This window comes from Oculina patagonica, chromosome 6, assembly GCF_052425735.1.
Source record: "Oculina patagonica isolate OP01 chromosome 6, crgOcupat, whole genome shotgun sequence".
Taxonomy (NCBI): Eukaryota; Metazoa; Cnidaria; class Anthozoa; order Scleractinia; family Oculinidae; genus Oculina; species Oculina patagonica.
The window spans coordinates 11471093-11488216 of record NC_135763.1 but is presented as its reverse complement, the minus strand read 5'-3'; the positions used below and the strand labels follow the sequence as shown (position 1 = coordinate 11488216).

The following is a 17124-nucleotide window of genomic DNA, read 5'->3' as shown; positions in this document are numbered from 1 at the left end:
GGCTGTGAACTTTACATAGTTCATAAAACTGCTGCTTGGGTCGGATGTGAAGTTTTCTTTTACAACTTTTTTGGCAGCCCAGCCGATTCCGGCGGCGAGACCTGTAATGGTGGCGGCATCCATGAGCGTTTTCACGAGCTTGTTGTCGGACATGGCGGTTCAGTATAAAATAATAAAAAATATTCAATTGAAAAATTTTTTTGTTTATTCTTCACCGTTTTGCGAAGCAAAGTTTGCAACTTCTTCACCAGATTGAACTTCTTTTGTTTTTTTTATACCTCTTTTAAAAATTGTATCCTCATCCTTTTGCACCCGAATAGCGGTTTTAACGCAAGTTTTGGAAAATTCAAACCAAAGTAATGCAATACCAGCCATAGCTGCACCTTTAACAAGGTTGTCAAGAATAAAACCAAGGGACATTGTCGGTATAATAAATGAAAAAGAAATGTTCAAAAGAAATTTTTTAATCCATCGGACGGATTCCTCTTTGTTTGCGAGGTCTAATAGCATTTTGGATTGTCGAAGGCGTGTCTGAAGAACGCGTTGCAACCCTTCCAATACTTTCTGCTGTAACTTGTGTGTCATCAGTTATAAGAGTTGGCGGAGCTTTAAATGTTGGACTTCTTTTTTCGTTTATAAAGGCTTTTATGTCTTCGCGTTTCACATAAGTTGTAACGATTGCAACGCCGATACCAAGCAAAGATATCCATTGATTTGTGGTGAGACCGCTTGATTGCGGCTGAGGCTCGGTCGGAGCTGGCTCCGTTACGGCAGGTGGTGTTACATTTCGCTTTGCAGCCGCAGATTTCTTTTCCTTTTCTTTTGCAATTATTGCAGCAGCCTCGACAGCAGCTTTTTTCTGTGCTTCACGAGCCTGTTTTGTTTTTTCAGCTGCAAGCTTGCCAGCAGCCACTCGCTTTGGATTTTTGGCAGGCTTTGTTGCTGGAGTTGTTGAAGTAACTTGTTTCTGTTCTTCTTGAGCGATCGGAGTTGGTTCGAGCTCGGCCATTTATAATAAAAAAAAATAATATTTAAATAGAAAATTGCTCAGCAAGATTTTTTGCTAAGCAATTGCTAAGCATTGTTCAGTAATTACTTAGCATTTTCTTAGCATTGCTCAGAAAAATCTTCAGTAGTGTTTGTGTCCGCATCTTTGGAAGCACCTTTGGTTTCGCACAGCGAAGTGTGCGACTTTGTAGCTTCGTTTAAATCAATGTGCTTTGTTGTGATGAGCGCAGCATTTGCAACGGCAAGAAAGCGGCCGCATTTCAAAGCCAGACCGCCTGCCAAAGTGGACAGCTCTTTGCTGATGATGTAGTCGTTTTTGAGTTCCTTCTGATAATCATTGACGTCCTTGATATTTACGGCCATACCAACGACTTTAGTAACAAGAAAAATAAAGCTGTCAATCAAGCTGTCGGTTGTTTTGGATCCAACGTATGCCTCATATCTCTTTAAGTACTTTTCAACTTCTTTATCTGTCAAGCGCTTCACCTGCTCGTGTGTCAGTTGCACACCGATTGCTTCTTTGGCTTTTCCTGTTGAAACAAGGATTGCAAGCTGTTCACGCAAAGCAGGAATGTCAGGGCCTTGAATGAGTGCCATAGCGCTTTCTGTACTTTCTGGTTCAGCTCCTAGCAGTTCCATTACGGAAGCTAATTCTTGTTCACATGCAGCATCGGGTGAGGTTGTTGCGAACGGGTCAGCCATTTATTACTCTAAAAAATATGTTCAATAAGAAAATTTTATGCCGTAAGGGTGGCGATGAGAAATGACAAGATGCGAAAACTTATTTTTTTTTAGCTTTAAAATGATTTCTTTGTAATCCTCATTGGCAAGTTCGCCAGCGTAATCCTCAAAGATTGCCTTCGTGGTCTTGGCAGAGGGGGTGTAAAAGAAAACGATTGCCGCAACATTTTCGCGGAATGAGGATGTTATGCTTGTCAATTTTTGAGTTAACACCCATATGCTCAAGCCTGCGTGGCGAGCAGAGAAAGCAAGATTCACCAACTCCCCTGTTCTTCCTTTTACATCTTTCGAAGCAGCACAGTCGTCGAGGATGATAAGCGTGTTCGTACCCTCAAAAAGAAATCTTGAAAGCCTTAACCAAGATTCCACCTCGTGCTGCTCGCAAATGAAAACAAAAAATCGAATATCTTCCTCAGCAAAGCGATAATAAGTCTTGTTGTGCTCGAAAGTCGGGCAGATGAGCACGATGTAGTCAAACTTGCCTCGGAAAGGGCCACAAAGCTGATTGACCACGTATCTTGTTTTTCCTGAGTTCGTTGGTCCCACAATGAGGGCGTTGAAGGGTATATTGGCAGGATCCATCTTCGTTCGTATATGTACCTAAGGTACACTTTTTCAAAGAAAAATTATAAAAGCACAGATTCTAACTGCCTGCCAAGTATATTCATTTGGGCGTCGCTGATTACGTAAATGTGGCAGTTCAAATTACCTGAGCCGCTTGCTTTCCTCTCTAGCTCAAGCTGGACACCGTCCTTTGTGTTCACAAGGCGCGTGCCGCTTCCGTGCATCGAGTGGTCAGCCATGGAACGCAGATCAATAAGAAGGCCAAACTTGTCTTCTGTGTAAAACTTTTGCAGAGTCATGTGCTGCGTTTTATTTTTTTCTTTCATGTAGAATCTTTTAACTTCTCCCCAAATGTCCATTCCTTCGATGCCGTTGTTGTACAGCATGTTTGGCGAGCCGTTGACAGTGATGCTTACTTTTGTAAGGTCCGGGTTAATGTACTTTTCCGAGCTCCTTGCACCTTTGTTATATTGCTCAATAAATAGGAGCAAGATACCTTTCAAGGACCTCCTCTGCGGGTTGACCCTTAGATTCAGACGTGTGTCGGAGCCTTTTGCAAAAGTCACCACTTTAACACGCTGGATGTGGTCGTAAGCGAACTCTTTGCCGCCCGAATAAGCGCTGAACGCTTCATCTGCAATTTCCTCGCTTCTTATCATCTCGTACTCCAGCTGGATGTTTGTCAACTTGTATTTTAGTTTTGTTGTATCTGAGCCTCTGACCACATGTTCGGCTGCCGCGAGCTTCAGTTCGAACACAAGATCGTTGTATAGTGCCTGAGGATAAAATGCCCCATGGTCAGTTAAAATCTGGTGATCCAGGCGGATGCGGTATTTATTTCCATATATCTCATTCAGCTTTTTTTCTGCGTCCACACCTGAAGTTTTCTTATCGCCAGCATTTGAGCGAATTTTGTTAAGGTCCTCGCTCTGAATGCCCTCTGGCACCCTGTCGTCGCGCTCCTCCTGCGAAAGGAAAAAATCCTCAAATATTTTGTAGATGTCATAGCCAACCGTGTCCTGCACGACGGTGCCTTCGTACTTTACAACAAAATCGTCGACCAGAGCTCGGCTGACGTTGTCAACCAGAAAGTTGTTGGCATGGCCTCCGCTCAAGTCGATGTTGAAGCGCAGCGCCAGCGAGCCGGGCACAATGACCTCGTTTTCGTTCAGCTTGGGCACTGAAACATACAACGTTTCCTCTGGATTGGCTTCTGTGCGGTCAAAAGTGATTCGTTTTACCGCGCGCTCGGCTTTCAGTGCGCCGAGTATTTTCTCTGTGCGTCCCGGTCGAAGGTTTTCTTGAACAGCAGCCATCTCTCGATTGGTTTTATTGTTAAATTGAAAAGTTTAATTTGAAAATATATATATATAAATTAAGCGATGGCAACAGGTGGTGATGATTTTGGATTCGAGGACCCTGATTTGGACAAAGATCTTGACCACAACAGTGATAACGATGATGAAGAGGGACAAGAGGTCGACACAACCCGACCATTTCAGCCCGGGGAGGCATCCACACCCTACCATGGGGGTGAACAACATGAAATGCAAACGATGCAGCACGAACAGAGCGGGCTGCCAGATACATCCTACGACGAAACACCTTTTCTTGAAAGAACCCCTTCGATAAGTGATCTTCAAAAAGAAAGTTTTTTGCGGCAAAAACTTAAAAAAGCTGTAGACACGATAAAAGGCAAATTCCCCAAAGCAAATTTTGAAAAAATTAGAATTAGAAGAGGCACTGGGAAAAATGAGGGGAAAATTGTTGCTATAGGAACTAAAAAAGGCGAGTACAAGATTCTAAAAGATAATGAGTCAGGCTTCATGAAAAACTTTTTAGACAGCTTCAAAGATGAACTTGGGCCGTCAGCTGAAAATCTTATTGCTCAAGACAATGAGAGCATAAGAGATGAACGTCAAAGATTAAGAGAAGCTGAAAGTCAACTACAACAGGCAGAAACAATTGCCATGCAGAAAGAAAAAGCCACCCAAGAAGTAGAAGATCTCAGAATAAGAATCGAGCGAACAAATGCCAAGATGTATCAACTTGGGTCAAATGTTGAAAATGAATCAGAATTGCGCAGACTTAATCAACTAAAAAAAAATCTTGAAAAGGATTTTGAAAACGCAAAAAAAGAAGTTGCTGCTCTTGAAAAACAAGCTAAGCAGAAGGCAAAAGAACAAACACGAGTCGACCAACTAAGGGCAAGCCTCGCTGCCAAAGAGAGCGAAAGAAACACTTTTCAAGAAAGGCTCAACGACACAAGAGCTTTGGATGATCTTAAAGAGCAAGAAGATGAGCTCAAGCGCCAAAACGAGGAAGACAAAAAAATTATTGAGGATGAGAATGCCTCCCCCACTGACAAACAAGCCGCGGAAGAAAGAGTTGCGGAAAGAACCGAGGAACTTGGACGCTTGCAAACGCAGATTGCCGAAAGAGAAAGAGCGCTTCCACTTCGTGAGAGGATCAAAGAGATCTTCAAAAAATATGGCGTGACAGTAACAGCAATACTTCTTGCTGCTGGTGTCACGATTGGTTCTGTGATTGGAACCATTACAAACGCGTTGAAGGCAACCGGCAAAGCGTTGGGAAAAGGCCTAAGTGATATTGGCTCAAAGGTAGCATCAGCTCTGCCTGGTCTCATTGGCTCGATTGCGAAATTTCTTTTCAAAACCGCTGGTCAAGTAATTGGATTTCTTGCAGAGCACACCTGGCTGCTTATCCTTGCTGTGGTTGCTTTTCTTGTTGAAAAATACATCAAAAAGAGACGTTAACGCATAAGGGTGTAGAGCAAAGCTGCTGCTCCAACCGCGCCAACAGCGACAGTTGCTTTGTTTATTTCGTGTGAATCATTGGCTACGGCCTTCGTAGCTTTGGCGCTTTGCGCGTTGCCGTCCTTTGGACGGGGACCGTAAAGGTCCCTAGCTGGTGTTTCAGCAGCGCTTGCGGCGGGTGTCCAATTTTTTTTTGCTGTGGCGCTCTTGTGTATAGGATTTGAAGGGTGGCTGTTTGGTGGGTTGATTTTTGATTTTCCTCCGGCCATCAGTTTAAGAGCTGCTTTTTTTGTAGCTTTATTAACCTCATCATTCACTCCTAATTTCATCCCAACAACAGCCTGCTTAAGCTGGTTATTGTAACCAACAACGCTTTCTGTGTTTATCACCATACGAGCGGGCATCAGCCAGGCACCTGGGCAGACTGCAAGGTTAAGCCGAACCTTAGCTTCGTCGATGGCTAATTGGTATCTTTGGACCGACTTTGCCAGATCAGGTTGCCTTATAGCGTCTTCAACCAACACGAGGAACTCACTTTGCGCTTCCTTTGCACGGCCGCCTGTTCCAAGTATGCTACTTCGAACGTTGACCTGCGAACCGAGAATACAGTAGACAAAAGCCTCTATCGACTGGTTTACTCTCGACAAACCTGCCTGAGTAAGCCCTTCAGTGCCGTTAGGACAAAACCAGTCTGCCTGTGCATATGCAGCGTCGTCTGGCTCGATGTATTGAATCAAGTTACCTTTGCTTGCAGTTCCACCTTCATCCGAAAATTTATCGTAATCGGGGTATTTTGCTCCAGTTTTGTTTGGTCCAATGTTAGTAATCCAGATATAAACGTTACCAAGTCCGTGGTTTGCGCCTGTTGTGAAACGGAAATCGCTTGACGGGTCGACACCGAACTCAGCGCATATTCTTTTGTAAGAAGCCACGTCGTACTTGTTGTCGAACTGGCTAAAAGTGGGGTCGCCTGGCAAGGCGCTTACGCTCTGAATTCCCCCCATCTGAAACAATATTCGCCTTATCGTGAAATAAACGTGAAAAAGATAAAAATTACGCACAATCGGTGGCAAGCTAAGAGCTGAGTGCTCTTCATCGAAAATATCTCGACTTATACCGCAGCCTGTTGTCGCGCACCATACCGCAAAGTTAAGTTGCTGTGGCCAATAGGCCATATTTTGGCTAGCAAGCCACCTTTTTGACTCTTTTCCTGATGTATGCTTCAGTTTTGTTTTTTGAAAAATCTCTCTTAATTTCGTTGTGAAATATTGGTCTGGTGTGACGTAGATGTTTATTTGGCTGTTAAATATTTTTTTCAAACTTGGTGCGGCTTCGTGAAATCCAACAGCTGGAATTGGCAAAGATGAGCCTTTTGCGCCGCTTGGTGACAGCTGTTGTGGAAAACCGCCTGAAATTTGATTCACCCCCAGTGCTTTTTTCATCTCTGGGCTCCAATATTTGCTGTCAGAGCCAAAAACATTTATCAAATGGCCTTGCCCTGCCTTGTAATAAATGTCTGCCGTTGCTGTGTGGTTGTACGCGAACTCAACCTGTGCAACAAATTTTGTTCGGTCAGCGTTTGGATATTTTGCAAGAAAAGGTTTCCATGCATTGTCTTTTGCCGCTTTAGAAATTGTAGTTGCTTCTGGGGTTTTCATCCACTTCATAAAACCTCTTGTTTTTGCATCCATGGTCCTCTTTTATATTAAACATTTTTTATTTTTATTTAATATAAAAATGGTTGTGCTGACTGTTACCACAAAAGAAAATCCGAACACTGTTTATTTTGACCAGCCTATTCCAAAACCAAGCTATATCCGGCTTTTAAGTTGTTCTCTTTACAACAGCTGGAATAGTTTGGAAAAGGATGGAATAGTTTTTTATAAACAAGTGAACAAGGAAGAGAAGGCGCGTTATATACGGCAAGGAAACTTCTCACTCGATGACATTGGGAGTATTTTTGATAAAGGATTTCCAGAGAAAAACATGTTTTCTGTAACAAAAGGCATTGCAGGCCGTTCATTGATAATAAAAGCAAAAGAGCCCAATTTAAAAACTTTTGGACTGAATGAAAGTCTTATTAAGTTCTTTAATTTGCCTGGGTTTGAGAATTACGCAAGTATTGAAAAGGAATTTTTTGAAACAATTGAGGTAAATAATGTTTCAAATCCTAAAAATTACTTCATCAACTGTGACCTTATCGACAAGCAACAAAGCTTGCTAAATGGTAAGCCATCAAGCCTTTTAGCATTTTTTGACATACGTGGAAAACCGTATGAAAAAGTTTATTACCAAAATACACATTTTAACGTCTTGCGCGACGTTTCTGCTGAAGAAAATGTATCATCTCTGACTCTTTCGATTAGAGATGAGAATGGAAAGCCATTCGATTTTAACGGCTCAAATCTTACATATGAGTTGGAATTGAATTAAATTAAATACAAAATTAACTTTTATGTATACGAGGCCATGTCATCTGCTAATGTTCTCCCGAGTGCCCCTGCTTATGGTGATCGCGAAGAAACACAACTTTATCCAAGCCTCCCAACAAATGCCGAGAATTTTCGGCTGACTGAAATAAGTAAAATTGAAAAAGAAATATCCGCTGAAGCTGAGCATTACAGGCTTGTGTTAAAAAAATATAAAAAAGTCCGGAAAGTTATTCACTATTCCGTGGTCTGTCTTGGCGCCGTGACGGCAGCTCTGTCTTCTGGAGCTGTTGCGACTTCACTTACTGGTGTTGGAATTGTTATCGGCGTTCCTGTTGCAGCAGTAGCAGGTATATCTGGCGCAGCTTCCACTGGCCTGTCAGTTATCAACAAAAAGCTTGAACGTAAAGTTAATAAGCACTCAAGAATCCTCGCTCTGGCTGTTGCAAAACATGACTCGATAAACAGCTCTGTCTCACAAGCTCTGAATGATAATCTTGTTTCTGACAAAGAGTTTCAACTGATCACACGAGAAATGCAGAAATATCGCCAACTTAAAGATACTTTACGCTCAAACTTTGCACAAAAACAAACAAATTCACTCCAGCCAGACATCGGAAAAATTCGGGAAGAAATCAAGAGAGAAGAACGCAAAAGATTGGAAAAAAAACTTCTCGAAAGCGCCACCGACATTTCGAAATAAAATTTCAGTCCAATAAAACATTTTTTCATTTTATAAAAGAATGATTGTCTGCGCTCATCTTGTCGTTTACTTTGTGATTGAATATTTCACCCCAGAGTGGCAAAAAAATATTCGAGTCATCACTAAAGAGGTTGTTGATTGTCTGAACAACATTTGAGGCTGTCGTTCCTTTTTCCACGATCCACGATCCACGATCCTTCTTTTCCAAAAGACCCAAGCCCCCTCGACCTGCACGTCACGCTCTGACTGCGACAAAATAATTTAGCGACCGCCAGCAAAAGATGGGCCGCACGTATTTATTTGTTTTGACCAAAAAAATAGGTGTGAAGCAAGGGGTTATTTCACTTTTATTTATTTTTTTTTCTTGGGAGCCGTGAAACAATATTGTATCTATTAATATAAGCAATCAATAAACATTACAAGTGTGTTAAGTAAAAATAATTTTATTCAGTTGCTAAGTTAAATGTTTCTTGACAACGGCGGACATCTCATGGCCGCGGTAACAAAGGTAAATTGTTCCTTGACAACGTCAGAATATTTTAAGATTGTAAACTTGCAAGTTTTTGTCAATTCGGGTTACGGCGTAACCCATTGGCATTCCAATGTGATGACGTTTTTAAGGCCTGTGACTAAGATAATTTTGTCAATTCGGGTTACGCCGTAACCCATTTGGCATGTGATGTTGCCTGTGACTAAGATAATTTTGTCAATTCGGGTTACGCCGTAACCCATTTGGCATGTTATGTTGCCTGTGACTAAGATAATTTTGGTCAAGTTTAGCAAACGCTAAAGTTGTATCATCCCATCGTTAGACATCTACAAATGATTTATGTCGATAAACTGAGTTAAAACTTCTTAATTTTTGATCTAGAAAGGTTTGATAAACGTCTTCAAGCATCCGATATACTTAACCTTGCGATCAAACTTCACGACCAAGCATCTGATTTTTGTCCGTAATTATTGCTTCGGCACGAATAGCTGATATGAAATATTCAAATCGGATCCTCGTTTGTCGTTTCCAAATGATTCATGTCCGTAAGCTGTGTCTTTGCTTCTTTTTCAATGAAGGTTTGATAAACGTCTTTATACATCGGCCATACTTGCTTGTGTAATACAAAAAAGCTTATGTGAATAATATAAAGTTATAATTTTAACTGTGATTGGTCACAAAAGACGTCATTACATCGGGAAATAACCTATTAACTAAAAATAGTAATGACGCCTGGTGAATAAAAATACCGTGATCTTATATTGTTCTTTTATGTGCTAGAAAGTTCTTAGCTCAATATTTCACGGTATATTTACATGTTAGTCAAATTAAATATTGTTGTTGAATAAATCATAGCTCTTACAACACACATACAAAGAGTTTGAGTTGTTTTCCGGCTAAAAATATTCAAAATGAAAAAAAAAAAGAATTAGATTACGTCAAGGGGGTTTCCCACGCAATTGGCACAGGGTAAACAATGACTTCCTGTGTTACTCGATAATTTATGCACTCACCGGAGCGTGCAAGTTTTGTTTAGCTTGTTAAAACGTTTGCGACAACACTGCTGTCTAATTTTTTTAATTTTTCAATCAGCTCGTCTGTTAAAAAGATTGTTATTTGTTTTTCATTTTCTTTAGTTTTTTTGTAGGTTGTAAACGCTTTTCCATGAGATCTTTTCAAGTTTTTCTTTACATTCAAGTTAATTTCTCCAGTTCTCCCTCTTCCCATCTTCGTTTACTCAATAAGAGCATTTGTTCAATTGAAAAATAATTCTGGCGCGCCTGTTCTTTGGGGCTTGGCGGGGGCCACTTGTTTTAGGACAGTCCTCAACAAGTGTTAAAAGGGTGCCTTTGCCTAGATACATGTGCATGGGTTGAAAGGCTGTCATCTAACCCCGACACACTTGCAATATGAGGGTTTTGGACGCAAATCCAAAAAAACAGTGAGGGGCGAGAATGGCGAAGCCGGCAGGCGAGCCAGGCGAAGCCCCGAACGCATTTTTTTGGATTTGCGCCAAAACCCTCATATTGCAAGTGTGTATACGTTTTTGGCTAGGTTATGTAACGACATACAAGAACTTCTGCCCCCACCCCAACCCCCTAAAAACAAAACACAGACACAGAATTGAACTGTCTATAAGTGTTTTTTGTACAAAGCAGGTTATTGAGCAGAGTTCTACTATAGTCAATAATTTAGGGTGTTGTTGATCCCATTTCATTGCACTGAATTCAAACAATTTTTTGTGAACATTTGAAACAAAACTTTCTTTCCCAAAGTACATTTTCTCAATAGTGTATCAAGAAATTTTTACAAATACTATGCTCACAGTGTAAATGTTTATGTATATTTAAATATTTTGTATATTTTTATATACGTTAATGTAAATATCATTCATGCTTTCAGTAATATAAAAACTGTGACTCTTTTTTTTCTCTGAAGTAAAAAGGATTTTAATTAATAGCACCCATTGAATGTAGTGTTGGGAGCAGTTCCTCTTAGCTCATGTTTCAACAGTTCGCTTGAAGCATTCATACATGTTAGATAACTAGAAAAAAGTATCAAGAATTTTTTTTATTCCATAATAACAAAATAGTATTAGGAAAAAGTAAGTGAAGGTGTTGGTCACTCTTGGGGTTAGAAGTGCTGCCTTGAGTGTAGCAGCACAAGTGTGCATGCCCTCTTCATGTATGTTGTCGTATCGAAATAATTTTTTGCTGTTTCTATCCTACCCCCAAGAGGTATCAGCACCTAAATTCTCCTTGAATGATGTTACTGGTAATATAATATCTGCAAGGCCAAGTGGCAAGTGACTGTGTTAAATGAACATTACATTTGAATTACAAAAAACTGTCTAGTGTGTCACTGGGATCTACTAAATCTTAATTTAAGTCCATTTGCTGAACAGGAGTAATGCCCAAATGGAATCCATCCACCATGGAGATACAAGAGCTTTCCTCTCTCCACCCTCTTTGTCAACATTTCAGGGAAAAAAGCCCTTTTGAAAAAATACTCCAGTCTGGGGAGAAGTTCATCGTTCCACCGACTCCCATCAAAGTGGATGTTTTCTATGAACAGGGGCATTTCTTCACCAAAATAAACAACAAAAATAATACCTTTCAAGGCCAAGTTCGAAGCTGCGTAGAGTTGGCCTTGCACTTGAATGTAATAATCATGATTTCTTTTCAGTCTGATCATTCCATCACTCAGTTTTTCCAAGAAAAAGTTTTTGTTTTTGCAGGCATCTTCTACTCGCATTCCCGCTTTGCTTAGTGGTGATTTTATCTCCATCCCCCACTTTTCCTTTGTAATTAGATTTGTTACAATCCTATCCAAGCTTGCTGCAAGGAAGGGCTTTTCCTTGGACTGCAAAAGTCCCACCTCCTCCACCTTTACAGTGACACCCTCCTTCGCCATCTCTCTGATATACAGGGCTGCAGCTTTCTCCTCGCTCTCAATACCATATTGCACAGCCTCCGTAGTGAAATTAGCATAAAGCATAGCTTTGATTTTTTTTGATGGCTCAACTTTGGTTTTGGCAGCTTTGCCAAAATTGGAAGCTGTCAGCAGTTGCTTTCTTTTATCAAACCAATGTTGATTTTTGTTTTGGCCTCTGGTAAGTCTCTCAGTTTCAAGAATCTCCTCTTCAGTTATTGTCATGTTTGAAACATGTTCGTCCACGATACTTTTAAATCGTTCAGTGGCAATGTCATAATTGTCCGTGAAAGGTGTGGAGTCTTGACCCCGCTCACCTTCATCTAAGGTTGAACTCGATTGGGCACTTGCGCATTTCGATTTCAGGTCGTGAAATAAAAAGAAAGAACTGGAGTGTAGACAGTTCTGAAGGTTTTCACATAGCGCTTTAAAACCTTCCTCGTCACGAGTGCGATGCTGTGGAGCCCTTGGATCAAACCTGATAATTTTTGGTTGAGTTCTAATGTTCTTTTTGCCGAATCTTATTTTGCGGATCAACACTTTGTCGAGCGGCTTTGCAGCCACACTTTGATTTCTAGGTACAACCCAGACTGACAGCCGCGATGTACAGGTAAGAGGCTCTGGATTATTCTGCAAACCACGTCTAATAAAATCTTCTATCGCGAAGAGTACGCCTCCAACGTGGTTACATTTTCCTTTCCCATTTAATCCGAGGCCAGCGGGACACGTGCAGGCTGCGCGTAAAACATCGCAAGTAGGTGAGAACTCGACGACAACCCTGTATGGCGTCTTCTTCATTGAAGGAAGAACATTCGCTCTTACATAGGTTTTGTTCTCAAAAAGTTTGACTTCTAGCTTTTTGACATTTCCTTCGAAAAAAAACTGATAGGACTTCAGTTTTTTGTAATGTGTCCCTTTCAGAACGATGTGGCGATATTTCCGAGTGGAAACAACGAGGTAGTCGTAGAGTTGAATGAAGTTCATCTCTGGTAAATGTCGTAGATCACTTGACCATCCGAGGGCTGAAATTTTTCGCATGATCGCATCATACTTGAACTCTTCTCCGACTTGACCTTGATCCTGATCTTGAACTGAAGGAACTTCTTGATTATCTTCGCTGTTTGCATTCGCTGGTAGGACTTCTCGCATAAGTAATGCGTACACTTTAAGCACTAAATCGGCTTTCGCTCCGCCCGTCGTTTCTGAATGAGATCGCAAAATATCTCGTAGATCTTTCGCCGTGAGCTTTTGAATGTCATCTAGAGACGATATTTCCTTGTCCTTATATTTTAAAACCATTATGGAGGAAAAAAATCACAGGACAACGTTGATCGCACTCGAAATGCCACTAGATCAGCTGTTTGAATCTGGCGCTGGGTCAACCTCGGCCTCGCTTTCATGTTTGCGCGGTTACCAATCCAATATGGCGCCGGGAACTGTAAAAAGGGCTATTAGTCTTCTTTAAGTTACATTTTGTAATTTTCCTGTAGTAACTGTTACATTCTTTAGATTTATTTTGCATTTTTTCATTGACATTACTTTTTTTAGTTTTGATTACTTTTGAGTCAGTTTCAGTGCTTATTTCACGTGGTGGAAAACATGACAGATCGAATGTGCGGCTGTTAACGTTTATAAATAATGATGCAGTGTTTCCACGTCATATGTTGTTTATATCGGGAAACATATTTGAGCGTCCCTCGCTCCCTCCGAATTAAAAGCTACCAACCTTATTGCCCGCGTATGCTTATCCTTTTTGTTTTACGTACAGAGTGATGGAGTGGCTACAAGCACGATATGCGGAAGCTAGCACTGAGCCAGTGTTTGAAGACGACAAACCAACTGAACTCGCTGAGCTACGAGAGGGGATGATGAAGAACAAAAAAAGGATCAAGTCAATTGTGACTATGTTAGAGGCACAGAACAAGTTACTCAGAAGCCTGGCACTGACAATTGATCCCAATTTTGAGCTGCCAGAAGGAACCGAGGAAGCCAGCTGGAAGACGGATGGTGGAGATGCTAGAGATGGTAGAAATCAGTCGTCCCTTGAAACAATAAAAGAACTTAGTGAAGAGCTAACGGTTGAGATTTAAGCGCGGATTTGGCTACAGAAGATAAAGCCTTAACAGATGGTGTCTTTGACAGTGACTTCTCGTCTCCACCTGGTAAAGAGTAGCGACGTGATAGAAGACGGAGTGCATCGCTACAGATAGTTATACGAAATGAAAACACTTGCATAAGTCAATACGAAATGTTTATCGTATTAATTTTACAATGCTTTAAAGTAGGTTTGTTTCCGGCACTTCATATCTACAGTCGAACCTCTCGTAGACGGACATGCTTAAGACAGCAGGAGGGCATTTTGCGTGCGCATGCGTCGATATGGGCTAGTGCGCACGACAGAGAAGTTCTGCTATCGATTGTTTACATATTTTTCACAATTTATGGCCTAATTTTTAGCTCAAAATGAAGGTGTTTCAAGTTTTATTTGCTGTATACGATACTAAGAGTCCTTGCTTTATCTTCTGACAACAACAAGCATACTTTGGTGTCGGCGTGCCGTTTATCTGATCGACTTTGGCTATGTGTATTAAACATTGCGCGTGGACAAAATGGCGACCGAATGTCGAGAACCTAAATACCTTGCCCATGTTTTTAATAGCCGGGAGATCTAAACGGACAAAGCGCTACGGCTACTTAGTACTAAAATATAAAACAGCAGTTTTAACTATACGATGTTATAATCAAGTATCCCGGGTTTGAGCGAATGATCATGATTTTGTTTAGATTTTTCATAAAACTGCAATTTCATCGTTCTCACGATGCGAAATCTCAAATCTAACCTTGATCTCCAGCGTCTACCGATGATATATGGGCCTGAGTACTTGAACTATCGTCTAATGCTGCGAAGGTAGCGTTAAAAAATGGTCTATTGTGGTAATTTTTAGCTTTCTTTAACGTACGTTTTCGCTGGTTTATTCTAAAGGAAACATCGTTTGTGATTATTTCTTAAACTTAAGCATTGGTCAAAATTAATCGTGTACCACAATATCCTTAAAGAGGTCGGTCTAATTTTAAGTGTTATGGTATTCTTTCTGTCTTTTTTTATTTATATTTAATTAGTAATTTTTGGCTCCTTTATCAAATCTAGCCTTGATCACCAGTCAAAAAATAGCAGAAAGAAAACGAATATATATATTCAGAACGTTCTAAAACTGCTGCATAAATGTCTTAAAAAAATTTTAATATAAAAAGTATTTCATTTTTCATTCAACGTTTATTTCTTTAAGATGATGTCGCTGTTATAGCGCTGTTTTACTTCTGTGTCGCCTGTGAAAACTGCAGACAGTCGAGGGCAGTTGGCTCTTTGGTAATGGCTGCATTATTGTGACACCCAATTCTTTCCCCTCAGGGAAACCTTTTTTGTGGCCGTCTCTTTAGGAAAAATTCCCAAGCTATATCTCGCACTCTGCCTGTATTACAGCAATTGATTTGATGTGAAGTTTTGATCCTAATAATACACTCCAGCAACGAATGTTTTCCCTTTTACGGCCTGTTTGATCGGTGAGGCTTTCCTACCTGTCCCACATATTTTCCCATTATTTGCAGCAACGATACCGAAGCAGGCAGGAAAATCTGCTTTATAAGAGCCTTGCCACACACAAAACACTTTTTCTTAGCGAAATTTACGTCTATATTAAATTATGTGACGATAAACAGTACAAAAAACAAAGTTTGAATCTTCCGCGCCATTTTTATTCCCAATATCACGCGGTCTTTTACAGCGGTTGCACGCATGCGCCCGCAAATCCCTCCTGCTGCTTAAGACCAGGGTAAATTGTTTACTTTGGAGAGGTGTCCAAGTTATTGAAGGCTAAAACTTAGGCTAAAACTGCAGCGTTTGTTTGTTGCTGGGCCATGAATAGTGACGGAAGTGTCCGTGTACGGGAAATGTCCGTAAGTGGAGGCTCGGCTTTACTTTGGTCCTTGTTAAAACGCATAATGCTGGTTCTGTAATATGGCACACGCAAGCAGAATTGTAGGAATAGATTTGGTTATTTAAAAGGAATACTGTAGTTCCCATTAAACTGTTTACGAAGCAAAGAGTCTTTAAAGGAATAGATATATTGCCTTAATAGTAACAGGGATTTAATAAGCGAACATCATTGACAGTGTGGAAATCAAAATTAGACTAATAATTTTAATATGCTGGCGACAGGTTTTATAAGTGAAAAACAAAATAATCGAAAATTGTTGTGTACGTCAAGCCCGGGGGGCTACTCAATTTTTTTACGGGGAAGCTCCACCCAAGGTTCAACCCTAACCCTTTTCATATACCATTTTTGACAGAAAAGGCACCCCTTTTTTATACCTTCTATAAAAATGGTACCCCTTTCACATACTTACAGAAGGGTTACTAAATCTCTTTTCTTTCTTTTTCTCTTGAGTAATTCCTTGAATCGACTATTGGCATGGTCTGTTTGAGACATTTTGAAAGGCCATTTTAAGTACATTAATGATAGTTTTTCATACCTTATGTATACCAACAGCCTGAAAAAGGCATACCCCTTATGGGCGGAGCTTCCCCGTATAGTCCAGTGTAGAGTTTTATAAGTTAACGATATTTTTAATCCATAGTTACTTTGCAGAAATGACTCATTTAAAAAAAATGACTCTTTAATTTTTCATTTTTATTCGTTGATTATTTACAACTATATATTTTACCACTTTGCCTCCAAGCTAAATGCTAGGAGTGTGTTCTTTTTAGATTCAAAGAGTTTATTTTTCTTATATATGATACCAAACCGATAATTTACTAGAGCGATTTTTAATCGAGTTTTGGAGGTAATCTGGGATTGCTTTGGTTATTTTTTACGATTATCCGTGATTGGTCTTACAGTGTGACTACTCTAGTAACCAAGGCTACCTGAAACAAATTAACGAATGAATGAACGTTCACAATAAATTTCGGATAAATTTTCGCTATACATGTAATCAAGCTGAGGACTGTAGAGGCAATAAATTTGGGACGATTTTTATCGGTTTTACACTTGACAGCATATTCTTAAATATCCATTTCATGATAGCACGAGAATCTGTAGTTTAAAAGCGTCGTACCCTTTTGACAAAAGCATGTGAAAAATCACCAATATTAAAGGTAAAAATATACCAGGATCAAGTTGTCGTTTTCGACATGGTAGTTTTTAGATGAAAAAAATATTGGATTCTATAATCCTTTTGGGGTTCTTTTGTACGAGTGTCCCTCACCCCCACACCCTAACCCCCCCCCCCCCCCTCAGAGATTTCGGGCGTTCGAAGGAATCGATTGATAATATAAGTATACATCAACTCCATAGGAACCCAAACACCTTGACTTTATCAGAAGATTTCCCGATATTTTCTTTAGACTTCGCCAGAGTTTGAGGTTTTGTTACTAACTCATTATGGCCATTGATAAGCCTTAAGCCCTGGCCAGACGGTAAC

The 17124-nt window shown here is 40.4% G+C and overlaps 3 protein-coding genes across 3 annotated transcripts in view; 2 read left to right on the top strand and 1 right to left on the bottom strand.

Annotated features, from left to right (window-relative positions):
- LOC144658662 (uncharacterized) overlaps positions 1 to 13982 on the top strand; it is a 46193-nt gene extending 32211 nt beyond the window's left edge. The window contains exon 11 of the mRNA XM_078519125.1: positions 13412 to 13982. Coding sequence (XP_078375251.1) covers positions 13412 to 13733 — 322 coding nt within the window. The 3' untranslated portion in view covers positions 13734 to 13982. The remainder of the gene's footprint in view (positions 1 to 13411) is intronic.
- On the top strand, positions 3500 to 5106 carry LOC144658685 (uncharacterized). Its single transcript, XM_078519153.1, has one exon. It carries the CDS (start codon positions 3696 to 3698, stop codon positions 5088 to 5090), a length of 1395 nt encoding a protein of 464 aa, XP_078375279.1. The 5' UTR covers positions 3500 to 3695; the 3' UTR covers positions 5091 to 5106.
- On the bottom strand, positions 11071 to 12942 carry LOC144656291 (uncharacterized). Its single transcript, XM_078516523.1, has one exon. It carries the CDS (start codon positions 12940 to 12942, stop codon positions 11071 to 11073), a length of 1872 nt encoding a protein of 623 aa, XP_078372649.1.
- Positions 13983 to 17124: the final 3142 nt, after the last annotated feature.